General features: G+C 36.0%; 2 protein-coding genes across 7 annotated transcripts; one reads left to right on the top strand and one right to left on the bottom strand.

Moving 5' to 3' along the window:
- The first annotated feature begins 551 nt into the window (after window positions 1-551).
- LOC141827658 (uncharacterized) lies at window positions 552-7,441 on the top strand. 5 transcript variants are annotated; one of them, XM_074714960.1, is made up of 8 exons: window positions 552-719; window positions 2,584-2,877; window positions 3,034-3,119; window positions 3,289-3,435; window positions 4,054-4,156; window positions 5,891-6,003; window positions 6,608-6,719; window positions 7,097-7,441. In XM_074714960.1, exons 2-7 carry the CDS (start codon window positions 2,631-2,633, stop codon window positions 6,698-6,700), a joined length of 789 nt encoding a protein of 262 aa, XP_074571061.1. In that variant the 5' UTR covers window positions 552-719; window positions 2,584-2,630; the 3' UTR covers window positions 6,701-6,719; window positions 7,097-7,441. The 5 variants fall into 5 exon arrangements, with proteins under 5 accessions (XP_074571061.1, XP_074571059.1, XP_074571057.1 ...); XM_074714958.1 differs by having other exon boundaries at window positions 6,826-7,441; XM_074714956.1 differs by having other exon boundaries at window positions 6,823-7,441.
- Window positions 7,442-8,318: 877 nt separating this feature from the next.
- On the bottom strand, window positions 8,319-14,375 carry LOC141826677 (putative protein phosphatase 2C 60; the record flags this gene model as incomplete). 2 transcript variants are annotated; one of them, XR_012601647.1, is given in 5 exon segments in its annotated part: window positions 8,319-8,445; window positions 8,513-9,021; window positions 11,840-12,076; window positions 13,418-13,785; window positions 14,342-14,375. XR_012601647.1 is itself a non-coding variant. In XM_074713950.1 (4 exon segments), coding segments are annotated over 4 exon segments (912 nt in total), but the record flags the coding sequence as incomplete, so codon positions are not given.

The following is a 14,375-nucleotide window of genomic DNA, read 5'->3' as shown; positions in this document are numbered from 1 at the left end:
AAGAGAAGTTATATCAGATTTGATTCGGCCCAAATACCGAATTAATTGCAGTAATTAACCCTTAAATGTGGGTTTGGATCGCTACTGAACATGGGCTTCTATTGGGCCTACGAAATTTTGGGCCCAAATTAAATTCTCGATTACAACTCAGGTAACGACTTGGGGTACTCCTTTTCGGCCCAACTGCTTCTTCTCCTTTCCGTCGCACGAACGGCAATTCGATCACACAATGCCCGTTCTACTCACTTACGCGTTGGGTTACCTGGCCTGTAGGTGTGGGACCCATCGTTTGCATCAGTCAAGCACCGGGTAAGGACGGACCCCTATTTCATAATGACTGTTCAAAGTATGAGTCCCCGGCCTCGTCACCAACATTCCTACTCCGATCGATCAGTGCTTTTCTTCGCAGTGGGTCCCAAAGGGTCGTCGACAGTGAAGAAAGAGGTGATGCCTCTGGGTGCGTCTCGCTGAGGACGTGTAGTATCTTCCTGTACACGGTTTGTTTTGTTTCTCTTGGTTTGGTCTCTAGAATCTGAACGCATCGGCGTCTCGCTTCTTCCTCGTCTTCGCTTGATCTCCAGGAAGAGCAAGAAGCCCTAGCCCCCTTCGACGACTGGATCTTCCTCTTCGCTTCTACTTCGATCTGTCGCGCGCCTGCCCTCGGCGTACGTCTGTCTCCTTGCTAGATCCAAGAGCGCTTTAGGTGATTCCTCCGAACGGTAATTCCCTTGTTCTTGTCGGTTTCTTGATCTATCTGTATTCTGTTTGTATTTACTCCAAATGATTGCCAATAAGTTGTCTAATTCAATTCGTGCGTTTTGGGGATTGGCGGAATTGGACACTGGAAAGATTTGATCTTTGTTATTGGGTTTGGCTTCTTCTGGATCTAGAGGCTATTGGTCAAGTATAAGTGATCTTTTGAAGTTTGTTTTTTTGATTTACAAGTTGTTGTCTTCTCACTTAGTGCACTGTCTGGATTCTATAGCTGCCGGTGAAGTTACAACTACCTAACTACCTTGCTATCTGGATCCGTAAATCATTTGCGTTGATAATTGGACGCGCAGCTGAAATATTTTTCTGGTGATAGGACGAACAGCCAATGTGGTTTCTTGGTGACGATCTTTCACTATTCGACATGAAATAGCAGCAGCGCCTGATGACTACTCTTACGCTTTATCTCAAAAAATTGGAACTAGTATAGTAAAAGCCGCAAGTTTCGAGTTCTTGCGTGAGCTGGATATGTTAACGTTGTGTTTCTTATTTTATTTAATGGGATTGAACCCATTTTGTTCCCCTGCTAGTTGTGATTCTTATCATTTATCATGTTTGTCATATAAGTGGGTTTAGTTTATGGAAGGATTTTGTATACTTTCCAGTTTGCGTTCCAGCTTCATTTTCTTTGTCACACTGCCTCATCTGTCTTATGACGGATAGAGGATAGAAGTCGTATCTTGGCTGATTCCTAGTAATCATGGTATCAGTTGTTTCCTTCTATTCTGCCAACGATTTCAATCCTTCTGTATTGATGGCATGCAGTTAGTATGTTAAGAACTGAAATAGACCTCTATTGTGATTAAAGAAAACAATGAGTGTGCAACGTGTAATAGCTGTGAGTGGAATTACTGGATCTGACATAGAAGTATAACTGGTAAAAGCACTTAATGAGAAGACCAGGTTGGCCTGAGTTTTAATTGTAAAAATAGTTTATCTGCTCACAAAACTGAGGCTCCATACATTGATGAGCCCTATGTTGGTGTGATCTTTGTTTATGGGGTTCTCCATCCTTTATTTATTCCCCCAATGTCTGTGGTCTGGTATTGCAAGTTGAATTTAAGCAAATGTCAAAAAACATCTTTTATACAAGAATCCTTATTTACTACACATTCAAGATGGGGCCAATCATATTCCAAATTTTTTGTAAAAGAGACTCGAGCCTTAGTTGTGGATTCACAATATTCACTATAAATACAAGTGGAAGTTCTTGAATCCAGTGATCCTATATTTAAACTATAAATTGTTTTCAAATTCTCTCTCTAAGTACTTTATTGATGTCTCACTGTTAATCTACACTTCTTATGACATTACACTTCCCAATGTTAAATCAGTTGTGTAAAAACCAGGATGTGATTTGCAGATTAGATAAAACCTTTGCTTAATGTTGATGCTTTGATGACAATTGGAATGAACTTGCAAAAAACTATGTGACTTGAGATAAAATTGACTGGTTGGATAAAGGTTGAAAACAACTCCTCATTTTCTGAATTTTTCTGTATTTATCATTTTACTTATGCTTCCTATTTATTGTTTGCATTCATGTACTCTGTTTGCCCCTTTGATTATCTCAAATATCTAGACCTAAGTGAATAACATTTTGGACATTATATAGCAATAGAGGCCATCTGACAACTGTTTATGCTAGATGTTAGTGGTGGCTATTACTCCTAATAATTTTGCTTTTTAAGGTTGGGGCTTCCCTGTATAATCTGTAACCTGTGACTAAGTCTTTTCCTGTTGCTATCACATCAGGCCTTGCCAATTTCTTTGTTTATACTCTTCTCTAAAAGAGGAAAGAATTACTTGCAGGTCTTTTCTAGCTTTTTATATGATCCACCAAATTGATCTACTAGTTGATGTCTGGTTATGAGTGGATCACCATCAAGATGCAGTTGACAATATCTAATGATAGTCAAGAAGTATCTGATACTGAGCCAATTCTTCCAAAGTCAGTTGCTACATTTGGCTCTGAGGAGTCACCATCTTCAAGTGAAATTAGGGTGGCTACTGAGTGTGACCTGGATGTTGCTGATATTGATGATGAGCGATGTAATCTGGTCAATCAAGATTGTCCACAATGCAGAATTTGCCTTGATACAGGAGGTCTTTACTAATTATAATTGGTACATTAAGATTATGTGCAGATTAATTGATGTAGAGAAGAACTATAAACTAATGCAAACTTAATAGCAAAATGATGAGAAAATATTGAGTAGTTATTCCAAACTTGTCCTATTGACATTTTAGTTTTGCTTGCAGGAGATGACTTGATTGCGCCTTGCTATTGCAGGGGAACACAGAAGTATGTTCATCGATCTTGTCTTGACAATTGGAGGTCAACAAAGGTACAGTTAAGCAAGTTGATATCAGCTTTTCTCCATTTTTATTTGCATCTAGTTTCAGCATGGATAAGTATTCCCTCGTAACAGAATTATTTTTGAGAAAACTGCCTGGAGTCCTTTGTTTTGAGCCCAGTGATTGTTATCTTATTCTTCTATATCATTTTTCTAACAGGAGGGCTTTGCGTTTGCACACTGTACAGAGTGCAGAGCTGCTTTCTTACTGCGAGCAAATGTGCCTCCAGATCGGTGGTGGCTTAGATTGAAATTTCAACTCCTTGTAGCCAGGGACCATGTTCTTATATTTTTCATTGTGCAACTGGTAAATATTACTGTTTTATATTATTTTTTTGTAATATGTATTGATTTGTTTAGCTATCTATTAGTAGGCATTTCTTTGCAATTTTCCTATGGTAATTATTACTTTTTGTATTATTTTTCTATGCATCTATTCAAACTATGTTTTGTTTCATATGTTAGCCATCTATATATAACAAGATTTTCAATTATGAAAACTTATTTCTAGTCCTATAAGAATTTGTGCCCTGTTTGCAATTTATCGTATGAACTTTGCCTTGATTTGTAGTTTGCCCTGATTTGAATAACTTGATCAACATTATCATCTTGCTCTGGTTGTCCCAACTATTTATGTTTATTTTGCTTATGTAAGACTGAATTATTAGTAGTATTCAATTCAATTAGATCATTTTTTGTTACATTGAACTAAACTTTTCTTTAATCTTTCTCTCCCCTTACAAAAGTGTTATTCTAATTAATCCAATTCTTCTAACTATAGAATTTAATGGATGCCCGAAGTCTGAAAATGTTTATGCTATCTCATATCATTTGTCAGAGCTATTCTCTAATTTGAATAACTTGATGATGTTAGATAACCTTTCTATTTTGTTACCTAAAAATTTTCTCTAAATGCATTTGACAGGTTGTTGCTGTCTTGGGTATGTTGGTGTACAGATTTTATGGTGAAGAATTACGAGAAATGTTTGGGTATGAAGAACATCCTTATGGTTTTTACACAATGGCGAGTAAGTCTTTTTGTTGAGACCTTGTTGAATTTGTTTTGTTGCATGATAATGGTTGTAAAGGTAATCTGCAATTTTCAAGTTAATTAGTCATTGAAATCTTCCTGATTTTGTGATGGATGCAAAAAACCTTAGCTTAGTCAATCTAGATCAGTTGTGGTTGTACTTCAGGCTGCATTGGATATAGAGTGATTATCTGGATGTGAACTGATCAGCAGGGCATGATCCTCTGCATCCAAGAGTTGGCTGTAAATCATAACTATGATTCAGATGATAAATGATTTGATCAGAAACGTTTACCAGCTATTTAGGTGCTTCAGAATGACATGATCATCCGACTTTACCTGCCACCAAATCACCAAGGTTTAAGCTAATGTTCCTTGCATAGGGCAAGTTTAATTGACAGTAGGTGAGGTAGTATGGGTCTATGGGTTTACTATGAATAATAGAGCTTACCATCATCAATCACGTGAGAATGGAAGGGTTGTGAATTTACAAAGTACACTTTGCCACCGTGGCATGATGTTGAAGATTAATGTTATAATAAGATAAATGACCTGACTATTACTAATAATATGACATTACCCAGGATTGAACCAAAATCTTCATTATCGGTACATTATGATTTATAAAGGCCCGATGAACTCGTAATACGTACCTGTGGACTAATTGTGATTTCAAATATTTTATCAAACACATGCATTTGTGGATTATAGTTCCACTTCACATTTTTTTGCTGTAATCAGGAAGCATGCTCTTGTAACAAGCTCCACAGTAGCTCACATGTCATACAAATCTAATGTCACTTCTCATGAAACAACTAATATCTTGTAATTTTCTCAAACATTGAAGTTGCTTGTATTAAAGTTTAGTGCTCGGATCTACAAATCACTTATTTTGATTTCTCTATATTGTCCTTGCTCAGATCATTGCATGCGTTGTGAAACCATTGATGTATAGGAGTAATTCTGATAGCCTTTTATCATCCTAATAGTTGCTTCCATATTGGTTGGGAATCTGTTTTCAGAAAAAGAACAAAAACATCTAGGATGTTGACTCAACTGGCTTGTTAACCAATAGAAAAGTGTTCACATTATTGCTTTTGCACCACATTGCCTCAGCTTAAAGACTTCATTCCTAGTTAACCTTTGCAGGAGCGGTTACATGAACGTGATCTATTGAACTCAACATTCAAATTTCTATAGATAGGTCATTTGGAATAAGACATTCCTCCATTACCTTCCTTGATTTGCAATTGTCAGGACATACTGATATTGGGATATGATTAGAAATATTTCCTTAAGAGCAATTATCTGCTAGACTTGTACACCATCCATATTTGAATCATATTTGAAATTTGAGCTTCTACAAATAGAGGAACTTCTGATATTTGATTTTGGATAAGAAAATGGTTTAATTTTACTCGGGATTCAAATTATTGTCTCATTTTGCTTAAGCATCCTTGGAGCTGTCTAGACCATTTGTTGTCATTGCTAAAAAGAATCAAGGATACAAGTACAAAACATTTTAGGTTGTAAAGAATTACGGTGGAGTAGATACTCTTGCTAATCAGGTGTTCAGTAAGTGTAGCGATTTGTTTGTCAAGAAAAGTGTTCTCAGTCATGTCCTTTTCTGCTATCTGCTACTTCTGTATTGTTTGAACCCCTCTGCTTCGTTCTTCTTTTTTTTTTTTTTTTTGAGTTATTTTTTTTGCTGATGCTTTGCTCCATGAAGCAGTATTGGCTGTAATTCTGGTGGGCTTGCTATATGGCTTCTTCATTGCTATAATTTGTGGACAGAGAATTAATGAGAGGCATTACCACGTTCTTGCGAAACAGGAGCTGACAAAGGTTTGAGATGTTGTCTACTTCCTGGATCTCCCAGGAGACCTCTCTGGTTTATCCTCTTATATAGCCACATCTCATGTTCCTCTCAAGCAATACAAAAGTATGTTGGGATTTACCATAATCTACTGCAAACACATGACTTCATTCTTGAAATCCTTCTTAAAATGGCTCCTTTGGAGTTTTCAACATTCACTAAGTCTAATCCATTCACAAATTAACAGATAGCAGTTTCTGTGTGTTTCTTTATTCATTTTTTTGCTTGTCTAAGCCTTGCTTATCTCCTTCTCTTGCGACAAAAAAAAAGAGTATATTATGACTTATGAGACAACTGCCTTCTAGGACATGTAATACAAATTTAGCATATTTTAGATTTGTTAAAAATTAAATGTGCCTTAATTAGATACTAACAACCTGCTTTTTCTCGTTATTTCTTCTAGCTGGACCATAATATTTCCATTTGTATGATGTGGATGCATATTTCCAATCAGACTTGAGTATCTGCTGGATTTGAGAATATATACATATTGGTCTTCTATTTCATTTTTAGCTTTTGGTATTTCTGATCAATGAAAATTTAATTGAGATCATCTAACTAATATAATTGCAGGAGTATGTGGTGGAAAATAGAGACGAAAATAAGAATGTGCCTGAACTTGATCCTAGTCATGTCACCGAGTTGCAAATGCTGGGGCTATATTGAGATGGTCTAAATTCCCCAAGTACGTGACTTCTGGTAGAAAAACTTGCAGTAAAACGTTTCTGATCAGCAATGACAATAGTTTCCCAGTATTCCATGTTCTCACTTTCTCTCTTAACATGCAGTAGTTTTTCCTTCATTTACCGAGAATTCATGCAGCATCAATTCGAGATTAGATAGCAAGCATCTCCAAGAATTCATGTTGAATCAACTTAAGATTAGGGAAGCTTCTCTTGCATGGATCAAATCTTTCCAGACCACACAATTCAATTTCCCCTTTCTTTCTTCAAAACTGATTTACATCAATACTAAGCCCCAAGTAATACCCTTGTGTCGCGAACTCCAAACTGCATGTCTTCATTTTGATCCTTCCCGAGCTGATACTTTCTTATGTATCAGGTTTGCCATATTTCATTACTAGGTTATATACCATCGGCTATATTTTGCCTTCTGCTATTGGAATAATCTTTCTGGGTTTAATCAATGACACTGCTAGAGGAGGCGAAGCGAGCTCCACACACTTGGCCACAAGAACTGGGGGAAGCAAAGATGGATTACTCTGCTCAGCTTAACTAAGCGACTGAGTTAACCATAGAGAGCTTTAAAGTTGAAGGCAAGTTTACTTTTTTTTAGTTGTTGTTGTTATTTTCTTCTTTTTACTACATGATAGAGCAATTGTTTAAGTGTTACTATCCGATTCTTTGTGTATGTACCATTTAAGAACATTCCACAGCCATTAATTTTTGTTGAGTTTGCAGCACAAACTTTTCGTTCAAACTTGTATTGTGTAGCCTGAATCATAAGAGTTATTGCAAACTTAGTATTGTGTAGCCTGAATCATAAGAGTTATTGCAACTGTATGACCTTAGATCGATATAAAGATATCTCACCTTTCTCCGATTAGATTGTTTTTCTGACTCATTTCTTGTTTTTGTCTGTGTGTTTATGCTGTAATAAGATTTGTTCTACTCATTTCATCCTTCTCCCGTTTTTATTGTTAAAGGTGTTTGATCGAGTTTTCGTGGAAACTTTATGCGTCAATGTAACTAGCTAATCCCTGCTTACTAGGAAAAGTGTGGCTTTAGTTCAGGAAAATAATAGAATGTTTTTCTCTGCCAAAAAATAAAATTAAAGATACATCTCTAAGCCCTAAATTCGAAAGTTGAAAATAAAAATGAATAATCATCATCATCATCATATATTTTATTATTATTATTATTATTATTATTATGTGAGTGCGCATAGTTTTAGAGCTTATGCTAAAGTTTTTTTAAAAATCTATTTCATCATGATATGATATCGTTCACCAAAAGGTTTTTACCAATAATGAGAACTTTCTCAAAATGACTAGGGTTTATTTAATTATAGCCCAATTTTAACAACATACTATCAAAATCACTTTACCAAGATGTGAAGACAACATATTATCTGTGTCGTGATCAATTACAGTTTCTTGATTTACCTTTTCACAAATGGTCGTGGAACCAATCGTGTGGGGCCGTTGGAGTGACGGATTTCACCTTTTTTGTAGAAGAAGACAACATATTATCGTATCAACTGCATAGTATAGACGTGTTTTTCCTTGAAATTGAGATTAAACAGACATTATATTATTAAAGTCGACATTTTTATGGCTAAGCACACAGAATTTGCATCCAATGAAACTGATACCTGACGTGAAGACGCAGCGAGAGGTTTAAAAGGTGATTGGAACATATCCTTGTATCTATTGTGGGGGCATCCAGTAGCTGATTGAATTAAAGATACTTGAACAAGTGAGTCAACAAATGATAAATGATAAATTCAGAGTATAACCTGAAGAAAGTTTTGAAATTAGTGAAAATTTGTTGTCTTTTAGAGCTCCTCCTTGCTCAGTATTGCACCCTCCAAGGTATATATAATTGCATATTACAAGGTCGAGGAAGCGGTAAACCATACGTGGGGAGTAGCTGAGGAAGTTCACCCTTTGCTTGTTTAATCGGAGGCAAGGTAAAGAAGGCTGGCCTGTTTTGATTTGGTACATTTCAGTGAATAGAACAAGAAGGGTCTACCTACGAGCTAGCAAGATCTTCTGTCGGTATTGTAGAGGGAGCAAGAGAGTGTGCTCGGATATTGATGCCACCCCCTCGTACAGAAAAGGAGGGGCCCTTGAGTGAGCTGGCTCTGCTAACAAGATCCGAGTCGAGGAACACAACTATTACAGTTATGTCATCATGGAAATGCCGACGAACTCCGCGGTCGATCTTCTTGAGATCCGAGTACCTCATCTCACGTTTCTTTGCAGCTTCTTGTAGCGCAGCTTTGATGAGTCTCCGAGCACTTCCCTGCAGGATTTATGAAAATGGGTGTTATTCAACATGGCTGCAAGAAGATAGTTCAATAGTTGATAGAGCCACACTTGAGCATCTAATGAACACTGGGGGAAATGTTTACAGGTCAATCTAACAAATCAAACAATCATCAAACTCTAAATAGACGACATAGAAGTTGTTCGATGGCATGTATAGCTTATAAAAGCAAATGTGATGATATTTATCAAACTGAATGTTGTATCTTAAATGATATGAAAACCATCTTCAGACAACAGTTGCCTAAGTTGGATAGTGGAGTCCCAGCATTTGCATTTATGAGACATAATAACTCCTCAAACTATTTGATTGTTGGCATCTACTGGTTTATAGTGTTTTTTTATACTATTTATCATCTGTTCACTTCTACAAGTAATTCATATCTAAATGTGTAGTTACAATGTAGGAAGTACATCTACAGTTAATCGAGTTGCAGTGTAACCTTTTGTAGGAAGAAATTTCAGTTGAGAAAAAGAAACTGAGATTCAAGGGGATAACTTAAAACCAGATCCGAAAGTATAAATTTTAAACTCAGATCAGGCCTTTTGTCCAACTGTTTAATTAATACTTGAATCTGGCACCGTTGTGTACAAGCTGCCATTGATCATTATTTATGTCAAAGTTCTTTACTGATACTAGGCGATAAATACCAATATGATAGACATTCCAAATTAGTGCAGGAAAACGGCATCACATCTATGTCAAATCTTCATTGCATAACTATGACACACATGTACCAAAGGTAGCATTGAGTCAGTATTCAAAAGATTGATAATCAATACCACAACAATAACTCTTCCTATATAGCAATTATTAGTAGGTCATCCACTAGTACAGTAGTCAATGGAATTATGGAGCATGGTGTTCCAAGTTAGGGAAATACAAGCTACTTATTTTCCTTTTATTCAATTTTGAGAAATCGCCAGGATTTCAAATTAGGCCACTTTAATATTTTTTTTATTTTCGCTTTATTGGTCATGATTATGAAAGTTTTGTTTCATTTATTAGCTTGCCTTAAACTGAATTGAGTACAAACTTGCCCTCTTTTCTGTCTTGTTGTTTTGTTTTGGGCCACCATTATATTCCTCAATGAGTTATTCCTGTTTTAAAGGAATTATGACAGTGTTAACCTAACATACAAATATAGTCAGACAAAACAGATTCATATTCCTGGTTTAGATAGTGGATTTAGAACCCTGCCACAAATACTTTTCAAGGTTTGTAAGTCTTATATCAAGTCAACCATACAACTTAAAGCTAAGTGTATTATTGCTAAATAAAAAGACATGCATTATAGAATAAAATAAAGAAATAGAAGTTTCATGAATTTTTGCTCAAATTATCTAGTAAACTTGCTCTTTGCATTGCTTTTGTTGTTTTTGGAGCTTTATATCCTCGGGTGGTGAGCATGTTGACTCATCGGTGGCCCAACATGGAAAATGACAGTTTGAAGACTAGGGCCATAACTCCTCGGGTGGCCGATGCAAATATCAAATCTCCCAAGAGTAGTATTTAACTTAGGTGATAAAAAATTGCAACAAAAACCAATGAGTCTCATCCAATGGAAGAGACTCAATAGAGACTAATAAGACATTAGTAGCAGCAAGGAATATAAAAGGCAAACAAGAGATCAAAACAATCAGGGTTAGTTCAAAACCATGTCTGCATTTGAAATGTGATAATCTATGACAGGTGTAGGCATGGCTCAGCACCTTGACAGTACCATTCCAAGCTATCACCAAAACCAACACTATTACCGATGTTTTAAGTCTTGAGTTTCTCTTTTAATCACCGGGGTGTTGTCGTCAGTTGCTATTTTAGTTTGGCGAAAATATAAAACAAGTGTATTGTGAATATTAGAGAAATAAAACCAATCCTCCAAGCAAAATTTGAAATCTTGTTTGCAGACAAGGTTTGGGTTCTCAACCGGAACAAGATATGTCAGCTGTGTTGTGTGCCAATGTCGGTGATTGTGTTGTGCACCAACCTAGGCAGAGGAGGAATCGTGTACCTCGTGTTGATCCCTCAAATCGATCGGAAACCTTGCCGTCGTCACATGAAACCTTGCATCATCATGGTACATCATCTAGCCCTCATTGTGTTGCCTTGCAGAAGTCCAATGCTATGTTGCCATCATCATAGACCCCATGAAAGTTTCGAGGGAAGCCTCGCCTCACATCTTCGTCCTTGTGGAAACCTCGTGTGATGGTTGTAATGGTTGTTGTCCTTGCGTGAAGCCTTGAATTGTTGCGAACAAATTTCATCTTGGAGTATTCTGTGTGCCGATTGGCTAGCGGAACAAAATGTTTCACTCGTAGTGACCAACACAATGAAATTATAAACCATGCTTTCAGGTATTGGTGCCATACAGACTGGAGTTAAACGCTCAGCGCTAATAAATTGACAACCTATTGCATCAAAGACATGTTCAAAAGGTGTATGTTTGTGCAAATGCAACTCACTACTCAAACACTGCTTCCAGCTAGTTCAACAGTAGCAGCAAGTTCTGTAAGCCTATACAATGTTTAATGGTTTAGAGCAGAAAAAATGAGTACATCCGACTTCACCTAATTCCTTCATAAAGTTACTATAGAAAAATAACACAAAGTACTAGGTGCAAATTCATGAAAAAAAACCTGGCAGATGCTTATCTATGCAGTTTGTTGTGAAATTTGGATTATTGTATGCACAACTGGAAAGTAATAGGATTCCAAGTTAAGTTCAATGGTGCAGGCAAAATGTAATGCTAATGTCATCTGGAACGTCAGTAATGAGGAAAATGAGTTAAACTCACATTTCGAGGGTTGTTTTGGACAATATCAACAGCTTCTTGATTACTAAGATGCTCCCAGAGCCCATCAGATGCAAATATAAGGAACTGATCTTGAGGTTGTAGTGGTTGCACACTAATTGATGGTTCTGCACTCAGTATAGGCTTCTTGAATGGCTCTCGAAGCCTGAATTTTACATGTAATGGTTCACAGTTAAATTCAGCCTTTTTTAGATATACATCACCAATTGACCTGGAGATCTGAAACAGAATGAAGAAATTTTCTTTAAAAGGAAAAGATTCTTTAAATCACTATTCATACATAAACTGTGAACATACATGATTGAGATAGAATGCAACAGAAAGGGCCCAATTGGTACAGTGCACATCACCAAGTGTTCTATAGAACATATGATGTCAAAGGAAGCATGGTAGTGTCGTACTAATATCAGAATTAGGTCTTAACAGAGTAATGTCTCAAACAGAAAAGAGATGTAGATGAAGATTAGCCTAAACTGTTACATCTCTATTATAAAATATATATGAAACAGTGAGCCTTTAATACCTGCAAACTTGCCATAGTCAAACAATTAAAAAGCATGTCTTGTAACCCAGCTAAGGAGATATTTGCATATGACAAAATTCTAGTGGCTAGAAACCTATGATTCACAATTCACATTGAGATTAAATATGACTTGCTTAACAAAACCAACTTATCAAAAATTAAACCAATCTATCAACTCATTTCATTATAAAAAGAAGAATGAAGTATGTTATGTTTTACAGCAGAAGTGGAGAGGTTAAGAAAGGTGAAATTAATCCTAGAAGATGACATCTTGCTCTGTGGAGTTAACACTTGACTTGAGGACAACAAATTTTGTCACATTGAGATTGAGTTGACAGTAAATGATGATAAGTTTTACAATGTTGGGCTCATGTTCTTCCTCTCCATGTAATGTTGTCATTTTCCTCCTCTCTTCAATTTTTTCAATGTCATTGAGACTCCAAGTCGACAGCAGGGGTTGAGTTGTCACAAATAGTTCATAATAAAAATTTCCTTGTTATGGTTCCTACCTATTTGAAGAAAAGTTGTGTCGATAAATACAATAAATGCTTAGAAATATCAAGTTTCTAAATGAAATGAAATAATATTTTGTAATTACATATCAGCAGCAACATGTTTCATGATTCATATTAGGCTTTGATATATATAATAAAATATATTCTTTACTGTTAGAAAGATATGTTAACTTTTTTCATAATTTTTAATTGGACACAAAATTCGCCAAATGATTTTTGATGTGAAGAACAATTTGACAACCAAGCTTATGTAAGGAAAGAGGGACAAGTCTATCGTTCATAAATGAAGTATGAGTATTGCATGATGAATTAATAAAACAAAAAGTTTGCATATGATGGTGCTTCGTAGCATATATGACATCAAACCAACAGATACATGGGTTATTTTAGCAATCCGTTGGACATTGGTTACCTCCAAATCAAACATGCTTCTTCTTTGACAGAATAATAAATTCAAGAAAGCATGAGGTAGAAGGTATAGAACTAAACTAATCCATCACTATGCCATAAGCATGTATATACCTGGATTAGGCCCTTTACACGCCATACATTATGCTTCAAAACAACAATTTGTTTATCATCAGGATGCATCGAATGCAATTCTTGTCTCACAGATTCAATTGCTACATTGTGTTCTGCTGACAATTGCATGGCCAGAACTTCTCCGGTTGCTTTCACACCTCTTCCTAAAACAACACGGGAGTCACCAACATTAGCTATATAAAGTGTACTACCACATATTACCCCAACCAGACAACATGACCCTACAGCCGCAATCTGAGGCTTCACAGGCCATTGTTTGGTTACTAAGGAGATAAAACCCTCCTCTGTTGATTGGTATGCTTTTCTTATTACATCAGTTGACATGGACTGCTGCTCTGTTCCAAATCCTGTCAAAGCAAAAAACTCTATGATAATGGTCTAAAAACACCATAAATATACAGCATATTATTGATCTGGAAGAAGTATCCATTTCAGTGTGTAGTGCGCCTATAAGTTAGCAACACAGAATACCAATAAAGTAGAAGTACAAAGACCACAAAGAAACAAGTCAAAGTTCAATCAGTAATGGGATAACTTCCATGAAACATAAAGGATTCAATAGTTCCTCTTACCCATCAATCATCAAAATTATAATATTAATATTAAACAGAATCTAAAATCAGCAACGGTCAAACAATTAAGTAGATCAAGTCATAAAAAAACACTCATGATGCCCTGAAGTGTATTCCTCAAAGGTTGACTGATAAACAAGGAATCTCTACTATGAATATTTAGATAAAGATGCACGCTATGCATGATATAAATTTCAATATTTTTAATGAGGATTTTCTGATATCAGTGATAGTGTAACTTATGTTATTGAAATCAAAGCATGTTTCCCATCATGATTCATAAGAATGACTGAAGTCTAAACCTTCATATTATAGGAAGACCAGATCTTACTCTTCAAGTTCTGAAAGAGATGATCATTGACATA

Source organism: Curcuma longa, chromosome 4 (genome assembly GCF_044706935.1).
Source record: "Curcuma longa cultivar G26 ecotype Majalengka, Jawa Barat chromosome 4, ITB_CL_G26_1.1, whole genome shotgun sequence".
Taxonomy (NCBI): Eukaryota; Viridiplantae; Streptophyta; class Magnoliopsida; order Zingiberales; family Zingiberaceae; genus Curcuma; species Curcuma longa.
This window is presented reverse-complemented; position numbering and strand designations above follow the sequence as displayed.